Source organism: Lutra lutra, chromosome 7 (assembly GCF_902655055.1).
Source record: "Lutra lutra chromosome 7, mLutLut1.2, whole genome shotgun sequence".
Classification (NCBI taxonomy): domain Eukaryota; kingdom Metazoa; phylum Chordata; class Mammalia; order Carnivora; family Mustelidae; genus Lutra; species Lutra lutra.
This window is the reverse complement of record NC_062284.1, coordinates 80,621,854-80,637,299: the sequence shown is the minus strand read 5'-3', so window position 1 is coordinate 80,637,299 and position 15,446 is coordinate 80,621,854. Positions and strand designations below refer to the sequence as shown.

Sequence of the window (15,446 nt, the reverse complement as noted above, 5' to 3'; positions counted from 1 at the left end):
TTTGGTAATTTAAGCATCTCGGGTTATAAGATTCTCATTTAAATAATTAGGTCCTTTAAGAGTACTTGCTAGCCTTATTTTGTCACATACATTTTTTCACATCCTAAAATATTAAAACTGACATATTTGAGGGGTAGTAAGAGTCTTCTAACAAAATTAGTTTTAGAGTTAAAGCAAATAAAAGAGAAGCTTCAATTCGTGTTTTTTTTATAACTACCTCAATAATTCTTTATGGAGTAAGAAATTGCTAAAGGGAGGATGAAACATGCTATCATAAAAAAATGCTTTGGCTATATGCCAGCATTTTCATTAGAAAAGCTAAAACTCAAGCCATCTGGCTGGCTCAGTTGGAGGCACTTGCTACTCTTAATCTCGGTGTCATGAGTTTGAGCCTCACACTGGGTGTAAAGATTACTTAAAAATAAAATCTTTAGGGGCACCTAGGTGGCTCAGAGGGTTAAGTGCCTTTGCTCAGATTATGGGATCTCCAGGTCCTGGGATTGAGTCCTGCATCAGGTTCCCCTCTCAGAGGGGAGTCTGCTTCTCCCTAAAATGCTTCTGCTCCAGTTGTAAGAGGTTGGATGTTTCATCTTTCAAAAGTCTTCCCTCTTTAAACCTCAGCATATTTGTATCATTAATCTTGTGATATGGAAGTAGTGGGAAGGGAGAGAATTTGATAAATCTGTACCCAAGAATTTCTCAGGCTATTTAAATCAAAAGCTTAATACAGACTTTAGAGACAATAAATGAGCATTGCTTATGCAAGGGGCAATAAGAGGATGCCCGCAAATAAACATGAAGAAGGCAAAAATTAGGGGTACTCTGAAGCTTAACCTATGAATTCAATATAGAGGACTTTAACCACCTTCAGAGTTAACCCAAAGGACTTTTTTTAAAAGGACTCATCAGAGTTTTTGAAACATCCATAATATCAGGTTGACTTATTCTCAATTATTAGCAAAAAAGAAATATAAAGTGACTATAAACTAGTAAGTTTAAACCTAATCAGCTGTTTTCTAATCGCTCTGAAGAAATAAAGTAGCAAGTTTAAAATGAAGAAGCTCAAAGTACAGGAATTTTAAAGGTTCTCCAGCATTTCTCAAAGGAGAAATTTTATCGATTGCTTTTTAGCCCAGTTAGCAGTTTCACTGACAGTTTTATAGATCATAAACTAATAAACTGGCATTCTAGTTTACAGATCACTCTCTCATTAAAATGGACCAGTTCCCCTGAGTCTGACTAACCTTGAACCAGCTTGTAAGCTCCAAATTTGGGACTTGCAAAACTAAGGAACAAAACATCAACCTACTAGTGAGAGGCCAAGATATCAGCTGGATTCCCTAAGTGAGTATTACTATCCTTGTCTCCCTCCACAACGTGTTTATTAAAAAGATTCACATTAAGAGGCTCCTGGGGCTCAGCTCAGTTGCGCATCTGACTCAGGTCATGATCTCAGGCTGTAAGATAGAGCCTTTATATTGGGCTCCTCAGTGACCGTGGAGACTGCTTAAGATTCTCTCTCCCTACCCCCCACCACTTCCTAGCATGCGTACACTCTCTCTCAAAAAAAGAAGAAAAAATAAACTATCCATGCTTTACAACTAAAATGTGCTACTCTTCAGCATTAACAAGAAATTCTGTCCAATCACCACCAATAAGAGCCAAGAAAAAAGGAAAGAGTCCCCATTAAAATAGTCTCTTACCTTCCATACTGGTTCTCCAGTGCTATTTTTAACATGAGGCACATTGAAATTCAACATACGCTTCAAAGCCACTGGAAATGAAAACAATCATCATTATTTTTCAGGATTTCATTCCATGCCCCCCCGCAATTATTACTCACGACCTCAGAACAAAATGTGCAAATCATTCTAATAAAACTGATTAATCAAACGACTGGACATACAAAAGTAGAAGACTTCGTAAGACCATCTCATCTAACAGCTAATTGGCAAGTGTTTAGGAGATTTTTCTGTCGCCAGGTGAAAATGTGAAAAATGTTCAGGAAGAAGCCTTTTTCATTCCTCATGACGATGCCACATAACTTTTAAGTGTCAAAAAATTTTAATTCCAGTATAGTTAACATACAGTGTTATATTAGTTGCAGGTATACAATAATACACAACTCTGCACATTAGTCAGTGCTCATCAGGGTAAGTGTACTCTTTAATCCTCATCACCTATTTCATCTACCCACCCCCACCTCCGCTCTGATAACCATTAGTTTGTTCTCTATAGTTAAGAGTCAGCTTCCTGGTTTGTCTCTCTTCTTTTTCCTTTGCTCATTTTGTTTTTTAAGTTCTACATATGAGTGAAATAATATGGCATTTATCTTTCTCTTACGTATTTCACTTAACATTATACTGTCTAGCTCCATCCATGTTGTTGCCAATGATAAAGGGTTAGCCTCTATAATATAGGAAGAACTTATACAACTCAACAACCAAAAAATAAGTAATCCAGGTAAAAAATGTGCAGAAGACACAAACAGATATTTCCCCACACTACTTTATAAAGATGCAAAAAGAAATTTTGTCTACTGCAAACTTTCAGTGGTCCAATAGATAACTGGAGCTATTGTCTATTTACTGTTGGGCTAATAGCATAGATCAGAATCACTTGAAAAATAAAAATTATGTATACTTAAGTGGTTCATATACAAAACCATCATACAGCAGGTCTATGTTGTAGTTATCTTGCAGTATATTTTATGACCAATTTACCTCAGTATCTCCTGAAAAATTGTACTGTTTAATATATGCTCTGAAAAAAGTGAGACTTTCCCACAGATATGGCAGGTAACTCCTGCTAAGAAAATACACAATTTCTAAAATCAAAGCAGTTATACTCTATATGTTATTGTACTTTGAGGTTTTTATTGCTCATTTTTATGTATAACAAACTCAGAAACATACATTTGTTTATTTATTACATATAATGTACTATTTGTTTCAGGGATACAGGTCTGTGATTCATCAGTCTTGCACAAGTCAGAGTGCTCACCATAGCACATACCCTCCCCAATGTCCATCACCCAGGCACCCCATCCCACCTACCCCCGCTTCCACTCCACCAACCCTCAGTTTGTTTCCTGAGATTAAGAGTCTCTTATGGTTTGTCACCTTCTCTGGTTTCATCTTGTCAGAAACATTTTCTAAGGAAAATAAAAATCTCAAAATACTTCTATGTGAGGTTGAGAATGCCAATATTGAGGAAGGGTATTAATTGGGTAATTTAATTTTTTAGACTGTCAGCTCTGAAATCTACCTGGCTTTTTTTAATTTTTAATTTTTTAATAAACATGTAATGTATTATTAGCCCCAGGGGTATAGGTCTGTGAATCTGCCTGGCTTATTTTTAAAACCATTTGTATTAGGCTTCATTAAGTAGTACAAAATAATCTATAAGTCAAAATTCTACCTACATAATATGTAAAACTACATACTGTATACTATATATAGAATATAGAATTTATCATATAATATTCAAATCACCAGTGTTGTCAATTTATAGTAGACTGATTCATTCACTAGAAAAACTTCTATTAAATGCTTATATTTCTTTGGGTAGGTATAGTAGTATCAGTGTGTATACAGACATGACTTTTTGGTAAAATGTTAGTAGTTAATGCCTAGTCATTAATACACTTTGCCAGTAATTTACATCTGCTTCAAAAGCTTACAGATGTTAGGATATTATATAAAAACACACAAACACACACAAAAAAACCACTTTGGTATTTAAAATCGAAATAACTAGAAGGCATATAGGGTGCTGCAGAATAACTCTCCTTGAGCTTTAAGAGTTCTTCCTCCCACTTCCAGGTAATATAGACAACACCACCTTGGCACCCATGGCCTAACGGAGAGAAAATCTTGTTTGTGGGAATAGCTATTCACATTCTTGACACAAAACAATTAAGAAAAACCACAGGCTGGGCTGCATGTGAGTCCCAGGTGTATAGAGGTCTCTAGAGCTAGGCCTCACCTTACTGAAAAAAGTGTTTCAGCAGATATTCCCACCTTTGCCTTCTCAGGCCCATCTAGGTTAAGTTTCCTCAACTTGGACCTTTGGTTAACTTGTTAACAGATTTTGACACAGTGGATTTGTTAATAAAGTACAGGGTCTGTTTAAGGAATGTGTAAGAATATAATTTTACTTTCATCAGAGTAACTCCCTAAAGGCGTAAATGATTGCTTTTAACTGAAATAGCAAACCAGTTTTCTTTTTTTTTTTTTAATATTTTATTTATTTGACAGAGAGAAATCACAACTAGGCAGAGAGGTAGGCAGAGAGAGAGGAGGAAGCAGGCTCCCTGTGGAGCAGAGAGCCCGATGTGGGGCTCGATTCCAGGACCCTGGGATCATGACCTGAGCCGAAGGAAGAAGCCCTAACCCACTGAGCAACCCAGGCACCCCACCAGTTTTCTTTATTGACCCTAAATATACTATCCACATTTGTAGGCTTTGTTAATGTAATTTCACGGTCACCTGGAATGTTTTCTTCACTCATTCGCTATATATTCAACTCTACTAACCATTCAACAAATGTTTAGTGATTGTTTACCATTTGCTGGACACTGCTCCAGCTATTGGCAATAAACACAAAAGATTGAAAAAAAAAAAAAAAAAGGACCTATACTCAAGAAGCTTTCATTTTAGTTTGGGGAAAGACAACAAAGTAAAACATGTAGCATGTGAGATCATGACAAGTGCTACTGAGAAAAACAAAGGAAAGAGGGAAAAGAGAATTGCAGTGTAATTTTAAATAGAGTAGCCAAGAAAGGCCTCCTGAGAAGGTAACATTTGAATAAAGGTCTAAGGGAGATGAGGAGTGAGACACCCAGTTACCTCTTAAAGAATATTCCAGAAAGAGGTAGCAAATAAAAAGGCTCTATAGTGAGAGCATTCTGGTGTGTTCAAGGAAAGAGGAGAGTAATAGAGAGTGAGGTCAGAAAGTTAAGTGGGTAACAGATCATATAGGGCCCTGTAGCCTACTGTAAGATTATTTTGGCTTTTACCGTGATTGAAACAGGAAGCTGTTGGAGAGTTCTGAACAAATATGTGACAAGATCATTCTGGTATTATATGAAGAAAAATGAAGAGGAACAAGAATATAAAAACAAGGAGACTAAATAAGAGGTTGCTACAAAAATTCATGGTGTTTTGGACCTGTGTGGTAACAATGACAATAATTAGATTGTGGATATATTTTCAGAGTATAACTGTTAAGATTTACTTACAGATCTGATATGGGATATGAAAAACAGAAGTCAAGAAACCTTAAAGGCTTCTGACCTGAGCAATTAACTACAAGGATGGAACTGACATTCTGACCTAAGCAACAAGGACGGAGTTGCCATTAATTGATATGGTAGACAGAGTCCAGAGGAAAGGTCTAGGGCAGAGATATAAATTTAGAGATCATTAGCATATATACAGTACCTAAAGCCAAGAGGCTACATAAGATCATTGCAAGAAAGAAAGCAGTTGATCTCTGGCTCCCCAGTGTTGAGAAATGGGGACGTTGAACAAGAACCCTCAATGGAGAGGCACGCATGAAACGCTATGGTAACATAAGATTCTCCCTGTTGTACTGAAGGTAAGAATAAAGAGGGGAGTGTTCCTGGAAACTCACAAACGAGATGACTTTTGAGGTGACCTTTAAAGGATAAATATTCTTCAAGCAGGCAGAGCAAAAAACTGGCAGGCTAGTTACCCTCCCTATGCCTTGGTTTCCTCATCTACAAAATGGACAATAATACATGTAAAAATCACTTAAAACAGTGCCCAGCAATACTAAATGCTCAATATCAACTATTATCTACTCAAATAGATTGCAAATCCCTCTGTATCATAGTGTTCTCTCCCTAGAATATTTGAGAATTGATTTTGATTTACTTCCCAAAACTTTCTCAATAGTTAAGAGGGAAATGTTTACTTCTGCTACTATAGCACATATGTAGGTTTTTACCCTTCTCTGAAAATAGGACAGAACTCAACTAGAGTAGTAATTTGATAAATGATTAATGTGGCATAACCTATCTGGTTATAAGATGAAATCACTATAATGAAGTTTATTTCCACAGAAATCAAAATTATACTGTTGGATTTTAATATTCTACAAAGTTTCTGCATATAAAAATTACGACCATACAAATTTCATTTTTTGAAAAGCTCCTTTGTATTGGTTAAGTCTTCCTTGATATGTTGTTTTATTTTAATATGTAGTATGACCTAATTCATTGAGCTTCATTAAGCAGCCAGAACCATACTGGAAAGACAAGTGGGGCTTCAATTTGCTTACAGATAAAATGTATGGCAGGTATTCCCCAAATCTTATTTAAATCGTGCCTAACTTCATCTGATAGCTTATACTAACTTATCTAATGGGAAAAGCAGAACACAATTCTGTATGTACTTGGTGTCATTACTAGATTAAAAATCTATCAATTTTTTTCTTTGAATTCTAAAGGAAGGAATCAAGCACAACCAAAATCCCTTCTGTAAGCCATATTAGTTGTAACCATTTATTTATCCTTTCAAATTAACATGCAGAAGAACGTGATTACAAGGGACAGAATTTCCAAATATGCATATTCTTTTTTTTTTTTTTTAAAGATTTTATTTATTTATTTGACAGAGAGAGATCACAAGTAGACAGAGAGGCAGGCAGAGAGAGAGAGAGGGAAGCAGGCTCCCTGCCGAGCAGAGAGCCCGATGCGGGACTCGATCCCAGGACCCTGAGATCATGACCTGAGCCGAAGGCAGCGGCTTAACCCACTGAGCCACTCAGGCGCCCCCCAAATATGCATATTCTTGATGGTTTGTTCCTATTTGTTCCTCAGAATTAACAGCTTGCCAACTTTCAGGGCAATTAGCTAACAGGCATAAACCATTAGTCGATAGCTAACAGGTATAAACCACGTATTTGCCAGAAATTTACAGAAAATAAGGAAAAACAAAGTATCTAAGATAGAAAAAAATTTGAAGCTCAAGAGAAGAAATATGTACCTTAAAAAAAAAAAAAGATTTCTCTGTACAAATGGAAGCTATATAACTGCTCTATCGAAAATGAAACGAACAGTTCTAAAATACTAATCTATCAAACGGTTAAAATGACAAAGGTACCAATCCATTTGCTTTTTGCCATTCTTCAACTCCATTCTGGCAAGCTAAAGAAGGAAATCTTTATCACTAGGCATTTCTCTTCAGGTACCCCCAAAAGACTGGTCCAAAGGAGAGAAACAGCAGAACGTAAACTGCTCTGAAAGAATGCCTAAATTTTGTAATTGTGGAGGAAGTGCCCAAAACGAAACTCCCTCAACATTAAAATTAGCAGAGAACTGAACCACGCATAGAAACAAACCCAGAGACTTGATAGGTGGCAACAAGGGGTAAAATGTCAGCTGCTAGATCTTCTTGTGATGCCCTTCTGAGCAGGCCCAGTAGAAAAGGGGCAAGAACAGGACCGTAGCAAACGCCCCACCCTGAAGCCCCTTCTTCTGAACCACATATGAGGGGCCGAGTTCTCAAGCTACTGGCATCTTTCCTAAAAACTCAAGAGGGGCTCTCATTGCTCTAGGAACTGGACTGAGCCTCTGGAGGGCCGTCTCGAACTGCATGCACCGCGACCGAGGGAGGGGGACAAGCAGAGGAAGAGGATGTCTCCACCGCAGGCTTAAAACCGCGGGAAGAAGGGAATAAATCGTACCGGTTTGTCTCTCTCGAATACTAGCTGCTGCAGCCGCCGCCATCTTGACTCCCACCATCCACTGCACGGCTGGCGAGCGCAACCCGAGGATTACGTGGCCGCCCTGACTGCCCCGGAAGCAAAGCCCGGAGGGGCGGGGCCGAGGGAGGCACTTGGGGCCTGGATACCGCCTCCTTCAGCTTTCCTCAAAACTGGGGAGAACCAGGGAGTTAATGCCTGAACACCTCGTAGTGTTTACTTTTCAGCTGTGAAATAGGGGTTTTTATCCTATCTAACCAAGCTACAGCTTCTCAAATGGTAGCTGCTTTAAGTCGAACTTCTAGGGAGGAGCGTGGTGTTAGTAATTAAGTACTAAATTGGTCGTTTTCAGATCTCTTAAATGTTGAGAATGCTCTAGGGGTTTAAAGATCACTAAAGTAAACGAAGCTCCAGAAACAAAGTAGGGGTTAAAATGCTAGTTCAGGGACGCCTGGGTGGCTCAGTTGGTTTAGCAGCTGCCTTCGGCTCAGGTCATGATTCCAGCGTCCTGGGATCGAGTCCCGCATCGGGCTCCTTGCTCAGCAGGAGCCTGCTTCTCCCTCTGCCTGCCATTCTGTCTGCCTGTGCTTGCTCTCTCTCCCTCTCTGACAAATAAATAAAATCTTTAAAAAAAAAAAATGCTAGTTCATTTCTGTTTCCAAGTGCCGCAGAAGTCTCCCCCTTGTCCCCTTTTTCAGGGAAACAGGCAGTTTTGGAGCATTGCTCTAAATTCTGGCAGATTTCCCAATCTCATCTGTTAGGCGAAATGGTCTAGTTTTATGCTGATTTTGCCTACATGTACACAGGAGCTAAGAAGCTACAAAATGGCAAATTGGTAGCCTCCTCCTTTCCTTTTAAGTAACGCCAAGATCACATAACAGATGGGGAAAGTTAGTGGACAGAGCTGGTATTTTAGCAGTGCATCGCCCTAACCACTCGGCCACCTCGTCCCCAGAGCTGGTATTTTAATGTACGGGTGAAGCCATGATTGACAAAACGTATCTGCTGATTTTAGTTTTCGTGTAAAAAAGTTTTTCGACTTTGAGGTATAACTGACAAAATTTGTAGTTTACATAGCTATGATTTAATAGAATTACAACACTATGAAAGGATTCCCTCCATCTAGTCATCACATCCATTACCTCAAATATTCATCTTCGTTTATTTTGGTGAAAATATTTAAAACCTACTCAGCAAATTTCAGTTATACAATAGTTATCAACCGTAGTCACCATACTATATATTATGTCTCAGACCATATTCATCTTACAGTTGAAAAGTTATCATTACATCAAATGAACTAAAAAATAACAAAAACCAAAAAACTCCAAATTCATGTAAATAGACCAAGAGTGGCTACCAGGGGCTGGTGGGTGGGAAAAATAGGTTGACAAATGATTATGAACCTACATTCTTTACCTTTAAGAGTTTCATCATCTCTCATTTTTACAGCTAACTGGCATATTCACCAAGAAAATATTTTTTATTCAGTGTTACTTTGAAGCACTATTTTGAAGGAAACACCAATGATCTAAGTGTACTGTAATTAAACAAATGACAATTCCTGCCCTAGGGAAAAATTCTACTTCATTGCTTGTTCTCATGGAATGTAAAACATACATTTATCTTATTCCAATATGTGAGAGCCCAATCTTGTTGATTTGGGTACTTTCACTTTCAAATGCAAATCTATCAGCTAACCATTTCAGTTCTATCACAGACTTCTTCCCTAGACTGAGTCATATTAATATAAAACATTAAGACAATGTTTAACATTTATATACAGTATATACATATGAAATAATAAAAACTGTTTTGACTAAGGTGTGCACATAGAGTGGACAAAAAAACTTATAAAAAAATATACCCCACAAAATGGTGGCAGTAGACAAATAGACCCTGTAAGGCTGAGACTGAGAAAGGAATTTGTCATGCATTCTTAGAATCAGCAAGAATCAAACTATGGCTTCAAGGTGTTAACCTAATTTACTGTAGACTTTTAACTAACTGGCTCTACCTATCCAGATTTTTGGCTTAAATAATTTATTCTGGTAAACTTATTTTACATTAGGGAATAGTTTTAACACAGAATGTCTCAATATGGCTCATTAAAGAGAGGTTCTGGGGTGTCAGTCAACAACTGCTTACAGGATCTCTCAAATATGAAAAAGATCTTGTATCTATTTAGCATTGTCAGAATCTTAAAATCCTAACAAGTTATTTAAAATAGTTCATATAAGCACTTCACATTTAGTAGCATGAACATATTTATTTAGGAATGTCATTATCAGTATCATGTTTTCTGGTTACATCTGAAGTCAAAAAAAGGGGAGGGAGGAATAGGCTGCCACATCAACTATCACCTAGCATAATACCTGGTATACAGCAGGTATAGGATGGAATATGTTTGGCAATTGGAAAAGATTAACAGTCAAAATTAGAACTTGAAAACTGGGTCTTTTCAAAGCAATCCAAATTTTTCTGAACTACATATACATTCAAGTAATCCATTATACAATGTGAAGTTCTACTTTGTACTGAATTACTTAAAGCATAAAGCTTTTTATTGCATTACTTAAAGCATAAACAGTAATTTAATAGCTTCTTGTAAAACTAACAATGAAGAAAGTGATAATCCTTATATAAAAGAATTACATTTAAATGGAATTTTGTTCTAATCACTTTCTTACAATGACTAAATACTAAAGGCAAAGTCATGGAGAAAACTTACCTATTATAATCTCCTTCACTTTGCATTCATCACTGAGTACAATAGCTTCCACAAATTTAGGGAAAGAATTATTACAAGTTTGGCATAAAGTAGAAGCCAAAGTGAATTCTCAGATTAGTAATCAAATGAAGGCTTTTTACTTGACCCAAATAATGGCTTATTCATAATGTAGAAATTAAATATTACAATGTGTAAAAACATAACCCAGTTTCTGATGAGATATTTTAAAGAAACTTTAACCTTAAATACTAAAAAATTAAAATGACTACAAGAATAGTAAAGAATTGTATAAAAAGGTCTTCAGATGAACTTCCCATACCAAAAGGTTTAAAAAGTGTCTAAAAACAATGAATTTAAAACTAATCAAAGACTGTTAATAGTAGATATACAATAGATGACTTTATGGTTTTCCCCAATATTGAGTATAGAAAACACACTTGAAATATATGGCATTTAGACGAATGAAGTAGTTAAATACAAATACACATTTATAAGGGTTTATAGCATAATTACTTTTAAAAATCAATGTCAGCAAGAGTTGTCTACTGGCTAGAACAATGAACAGAAAAAGAACATCACAATATCAACCATGTGACATAGTAACACGCAGAAAAATAAATAACCTACAGGATTCTCTATTACGCCTTGACTATACAGACTAACTTAAAACTCAAACTAATGGAACATCCTTAAACATAGAAAATGCTTTGCAATGAGTATGCATCCCTTTAGAAATGTGAATATATGAAATTATTTACATCACACCATATCCCAAAGGCCCTGTCTACACATAAAATAGTGAAATGAGGAACTGAAATACTGTTTTTTTAATCATAGTCAACCCAAGCACATCGCTTCCCTACCAACCCACCCCACCCAAAATCTGTGTGAATGTTCATTAATTTTAATTACCACTGTAGGAAAAATTAAAACTACAAATGATAGAAAATAGCTTTAATTAGATTTTTGGTTTCTATTTGTTTAATGGCTTTTTAAATTTTATAAAAACTGGGTACGGTTGAGAAATATCCAATTTATCACATTTGGAATAAAAGCTATATGGCAAATTTGAAGTTTAGATATTCAAACTCTTAAACAATCCTTGAATTACTTTTGATGATCTAACAATTCAATATAAGACAGGGGCACCCAGGTGGCTCAGTTGTTAAGCGTCTGCCTTTGGCTCAGGTCATGATCCCAGGGTCCTGGAATTAGGCCCCACATTGGGCTCCCTGCTCAGAGGGAAGTCTGCTTCTTCTCTCCCACTCTCCCTCCTTGTATTCCCTCTCTTGCCGTCTCTCTGTCAAATAAATAAATAAAATCTAAACAACAACAACAACAACAATAATAACACAATATAAGACAAATGCCTTCTATAATGTTCTTAAAAACTTCAAGTCAAAATGAAACTTTAATTTGCTGGGTCTGCCAATAAATGTAACAAGGAAAATTATACTAGGAATATGTTTTAGCTTTCCTTTGGTATTAAAGAGTTACATCACCAGTATCAAATCAATCCTGTTGTTTTTCTTTGAAAATATCAATAATTTAAGGATGTCTTGGGAAGGATGAGAATATGATGATAGTTGATAACTGCTTTTGTATATAAAAAAATGTGGTTAAAACCAACCTCTCAGGGGCACCTGGGTGGCTCAGTGGGTTAAGCCGCTGCCTTCGGCTCAGGTCATGATCCCAGGGTCCTGGGATCGAGCCCCGCATCGGGCTCTCTGCTCAGCAGGGAGCCTGCTTCCCTTCCTCTCTCTCTGCCTGCCTCTCTGCCTACTTGTGATCTCTGTCTGTCAAATAAATAAATAAAATCTTAAAAAAAAAAAAACCAACCTCTCATAATGATTTAACTCTCATGCAATTTAAATTTACTTTGGTGGAAAACGAATTTATGTTTGATAATAGATTAGGAACATAAAACTTTTCCACTTTCTCCTTTTGCAAGAATATAAACATGGGGACATAACTATGGGACTATCTGTTTTCAAATTGTTATTACATGATTTCTTGTTACTTTAAGGTATTCTTTGACTTTCAATAACAATAAAGTTTAAAAGGAAAGGAAAATAGTTTATAGTAAGAATAAATGAAACATACTAGTTAATTCTGCACTGTGAGATTAGAGTGGGTTTTTCATTCTGTTTGTACTTCTTTCTTACACATTTTTCCATTGCTTATATAATAAAGATATCTTTCAAGAGCAAAGAAGGTAATATATAATGCAATGTTACCAGCTTACCTATCATACAACCAACTTGATAATAAATAACTGTCAAAGAGTCATGGTAATCCACAAAGATAAATGACACACCCCAAATGATTCTGAATCAGACATAATGTGGTTTTAATACCACACATGGGCTATAGAGAAAAAAAGAAAATCCTATGATCAAAGCCAAGCCTTTAAACACTTTTTAAGTTATTTTCAAATATATTTTATCCACCTCAGAAGGGTTCTTAAGACTATGGAATGTCCATAGGTTCTACAATATTTGTGCAATTCTGCTTTTTCATAATACTTCCCATTAGGCATAGTCTAATTGCAGTGTGGGTCTGTTTCAATATAAATCAGTAATCTAAAACATTTTTAACCAATTCAGTGCCATCCTAGGAAAAATATTTATAACACATACCCCAGAATATATGCCTTTGATTTATATAACACGATTTATCAATTTGCTTTTCTATTTAATGCTTTAAAATAAAATAATAATTTGAAAATTATATAAAACTAGAAAAATCATTGTGGTATCCTATAGCTAATCCTTATTTGCAGAAACAGTGAATACAAGTTTTTTTCTTTTATATATATATATCTCAGGTTATTATACTTGAAAAAAGTCTGTACAGCTGTTTTAAAACTATTTATATTAAAGTTTATGATGCATGTATATTAAGAAAATAGAAAAATATCATCAATTTTGACTGGTACACGTTAACAAAAAATTTTTTAGCTTAAGTGGCCAAAACATTCCTTGTTCATATGTTCATATAAATTTTATTGGGCCAAGAAGCTAACAAGTTTGTTCAAATAATGGACAGATTTCTGAAACAAAAAGTATCAATAGCAGCTTTTCAAGAAGCATTTCTTTGTTCAAAACATTTTAATGTCCAATGTAGTGAGAACTTCCTTCCTTTTCTAGTCTTAGGGTGTTTCTTATGGCAAAGTCCATATTTTCTTGAAATTCTTGGTATGTATTGGTGATTGGAAGAGCTAAACAGTTATTACACTTGTTCCCAACAGGAAAATCCATATGAAGGCACTCAATTGAAGGAGTGGGTTTAAATCCTGCAGGTGGAATGGAACTGCAACCAGTTGCAAAAATAAGAATATCTTCCATTGTCACTGCAGATTTACCATCTGAAAAGTTTACCAAAAAAGAAAATCCACGTTATATATATATTACTATAAATATAGACGCTTTCCCAACTAGACAGGGAATGTTTAAGAGACTCTAACATCTATCTATCTTGGGCAAAATAAATCACCAAATCAAGCACAGTAACAGGAAGATAGTACACTCAATAAATGTTTACTTGAACCTCCAAATATGACTCAGAAAGTCATTTAGTTGCTACTCATTATATATTTGAATGTCTTCTCTAATATAAAATTATTATACAATCCAAGAGGTTCAGGGGGCATGATCATAAAAATAATTTTAAGCCATTTTTAGATCATCACTATTTGACACACTAGTTCATCAAACTCAGGAAAACTAAGTGGTATAAACTAACTGAATAACCTAGCTAAAAAAGAATTTCAACTCATATTTTAACCACTCTATTAAACGGGATGATTTTACACTGCTAATGCTCAATGATATTTAACTTAAAATTGAAAAAGATGAAATAGAAGATGACTAGCTTTAAGATTATGCTGTGGCAGTCACCCATATAAAGTTTTCTAGGAAGAATGCCTTTTACCTCAAATTATCTAGAGGAAAACAAATTGCAAAATTGAAATTTACTCTGTAATCCTTCCTCATCACTTTGAACTCAGTCATATACACTTGTCTTGAAATAAATTTTGTAAATGTGGAGTTAGCAGATGAAAGTCTTATCATCAAAAAGCAAAACTCAAATAAATAAATTAATATACCAAAACAAATGTTCTATGACAGTTAAATAAAAATAAAACATCCGCATACCCTCAACAGCCTGTAGATAACTGTTCCAAAATCCCAAAGCCTGTACATCAGATAATGTGCGTACTGTAAAAAGATCACTAAGGATTTTTGCAGTAAGATTCTCAGGTTTATGACAGAAGATGTTATAAAAGGCTTCTGGGTAAGTCTGAATTTTCTCCAAAACACCAAGAGTTTTCAGACCCTGCTTAAAACTTATAAGAAGATAAACAATAAGCCAACATTCATACATGTGTTTGGTATTACAACTACAAATTAACATTTCTAGCTAACTTACTATCACACATAGTTAGATGTGAGGAAAAAACATATAATAATATAGATATACATGATATGATACTTTAAAATCAATAACAAGCAAGTATATCAATATAAAATTTTATCTGCCCATACTACTTGATTTTGTAAGATAGTTTTAAAATTAAAACAATAAAAAAAAGAAATAAAATTAAGCTAACAATTTTTAAGGGGAAAAAAGTAGACATGTGAAAGTATTTTACACTTCACAGCTAGAGTATAAAATGAAGTTTCCTAGAAACTGCAAAGAAAGAGAGTAATAAATCTTAGCCACAAAAAAATTCAACTTATGTACTGCTAAAAAGAAATTAACGACAAAAACAAAGTGGTAACGTATATAACAGAAAACTAATTTCTCTAATATACAAAAAATACAAATCATTTTTCTAAAAGAACAATTTAACAGGAAATTAGCAAAATATGAAGGGATAATTAACAAAATACAAGGAACAAGTAAATTATTTTAAATGCGCATTCTCACTTGTTAGGAAAGAACTGAGGTATATTTTTATCTATCAGACTGACTAAGCCCT

At 35.3% G+C, this 15,446-nt stretch overlaps 2 protein-coding genes across 5 annotated transcripts in view; both read right to left on the bottom strand.

The window, feature by feature from the left end:
* The window catches only part of SCFD1 (sec1 family domain containing 1), a 107,325-nt gene extending 99,494 nt beyond the window's left edge, over positions 1-7,831 (bottom strand). The window contains exons 1-2 of the mRNA XM_047737274.1: positions 7,714-7,831; positions 1,704-1,774 (exon numbers count right to left, since the gene is read on the bottom strand). Of these exons, the coding sequence (XP_047593230.1) occupies positions 1,704-1,774; positions 7,714-7,771 (129 nt within the window). The 5' untranslated portion in view covers positions 7,772-7,831. The remainder of the gene's footprint in view (positions 1-1,703; positions 1,775-7,713) is intronic.
* A 965-nt stretch (positions 7,832-8,796) lies between these two features.
* The window catches only part of G2E3 (G2/M-phase specific E3 ubiquitin protein ligase), a 70,648-nt gene continuing 63,998 nt past the window's right edge, over positions 8,797-15,446 (bottom strand). For 3 of the 4 annotated variants that reach the window (XM_047737400.1, XM_047737399.1, XM_047737401.1), the window contains 3 exons: positions 14,620-14,810; positions 12,302-13,829; positions 8,797-12,092 (listed from right to left, as the gene is read on the bottom strand). In XM_047737400.1, coding sequence (XP_047593356.1) covers positions 13,573-13,829; positions 14,620-14,810 — 448 coding nt within the window. In that variant the 3' untranslated portion in view covers positions 8,797-12,092; positions 12,302-13,572. Of the gene's footprint in view, positions 12,093-12,301; positions 13,830-14,619; positions 14,811-15,446 lie in introns of those variants that run through there. The other variant, XM_047737402.1, reaches the window with a different exon arrangement.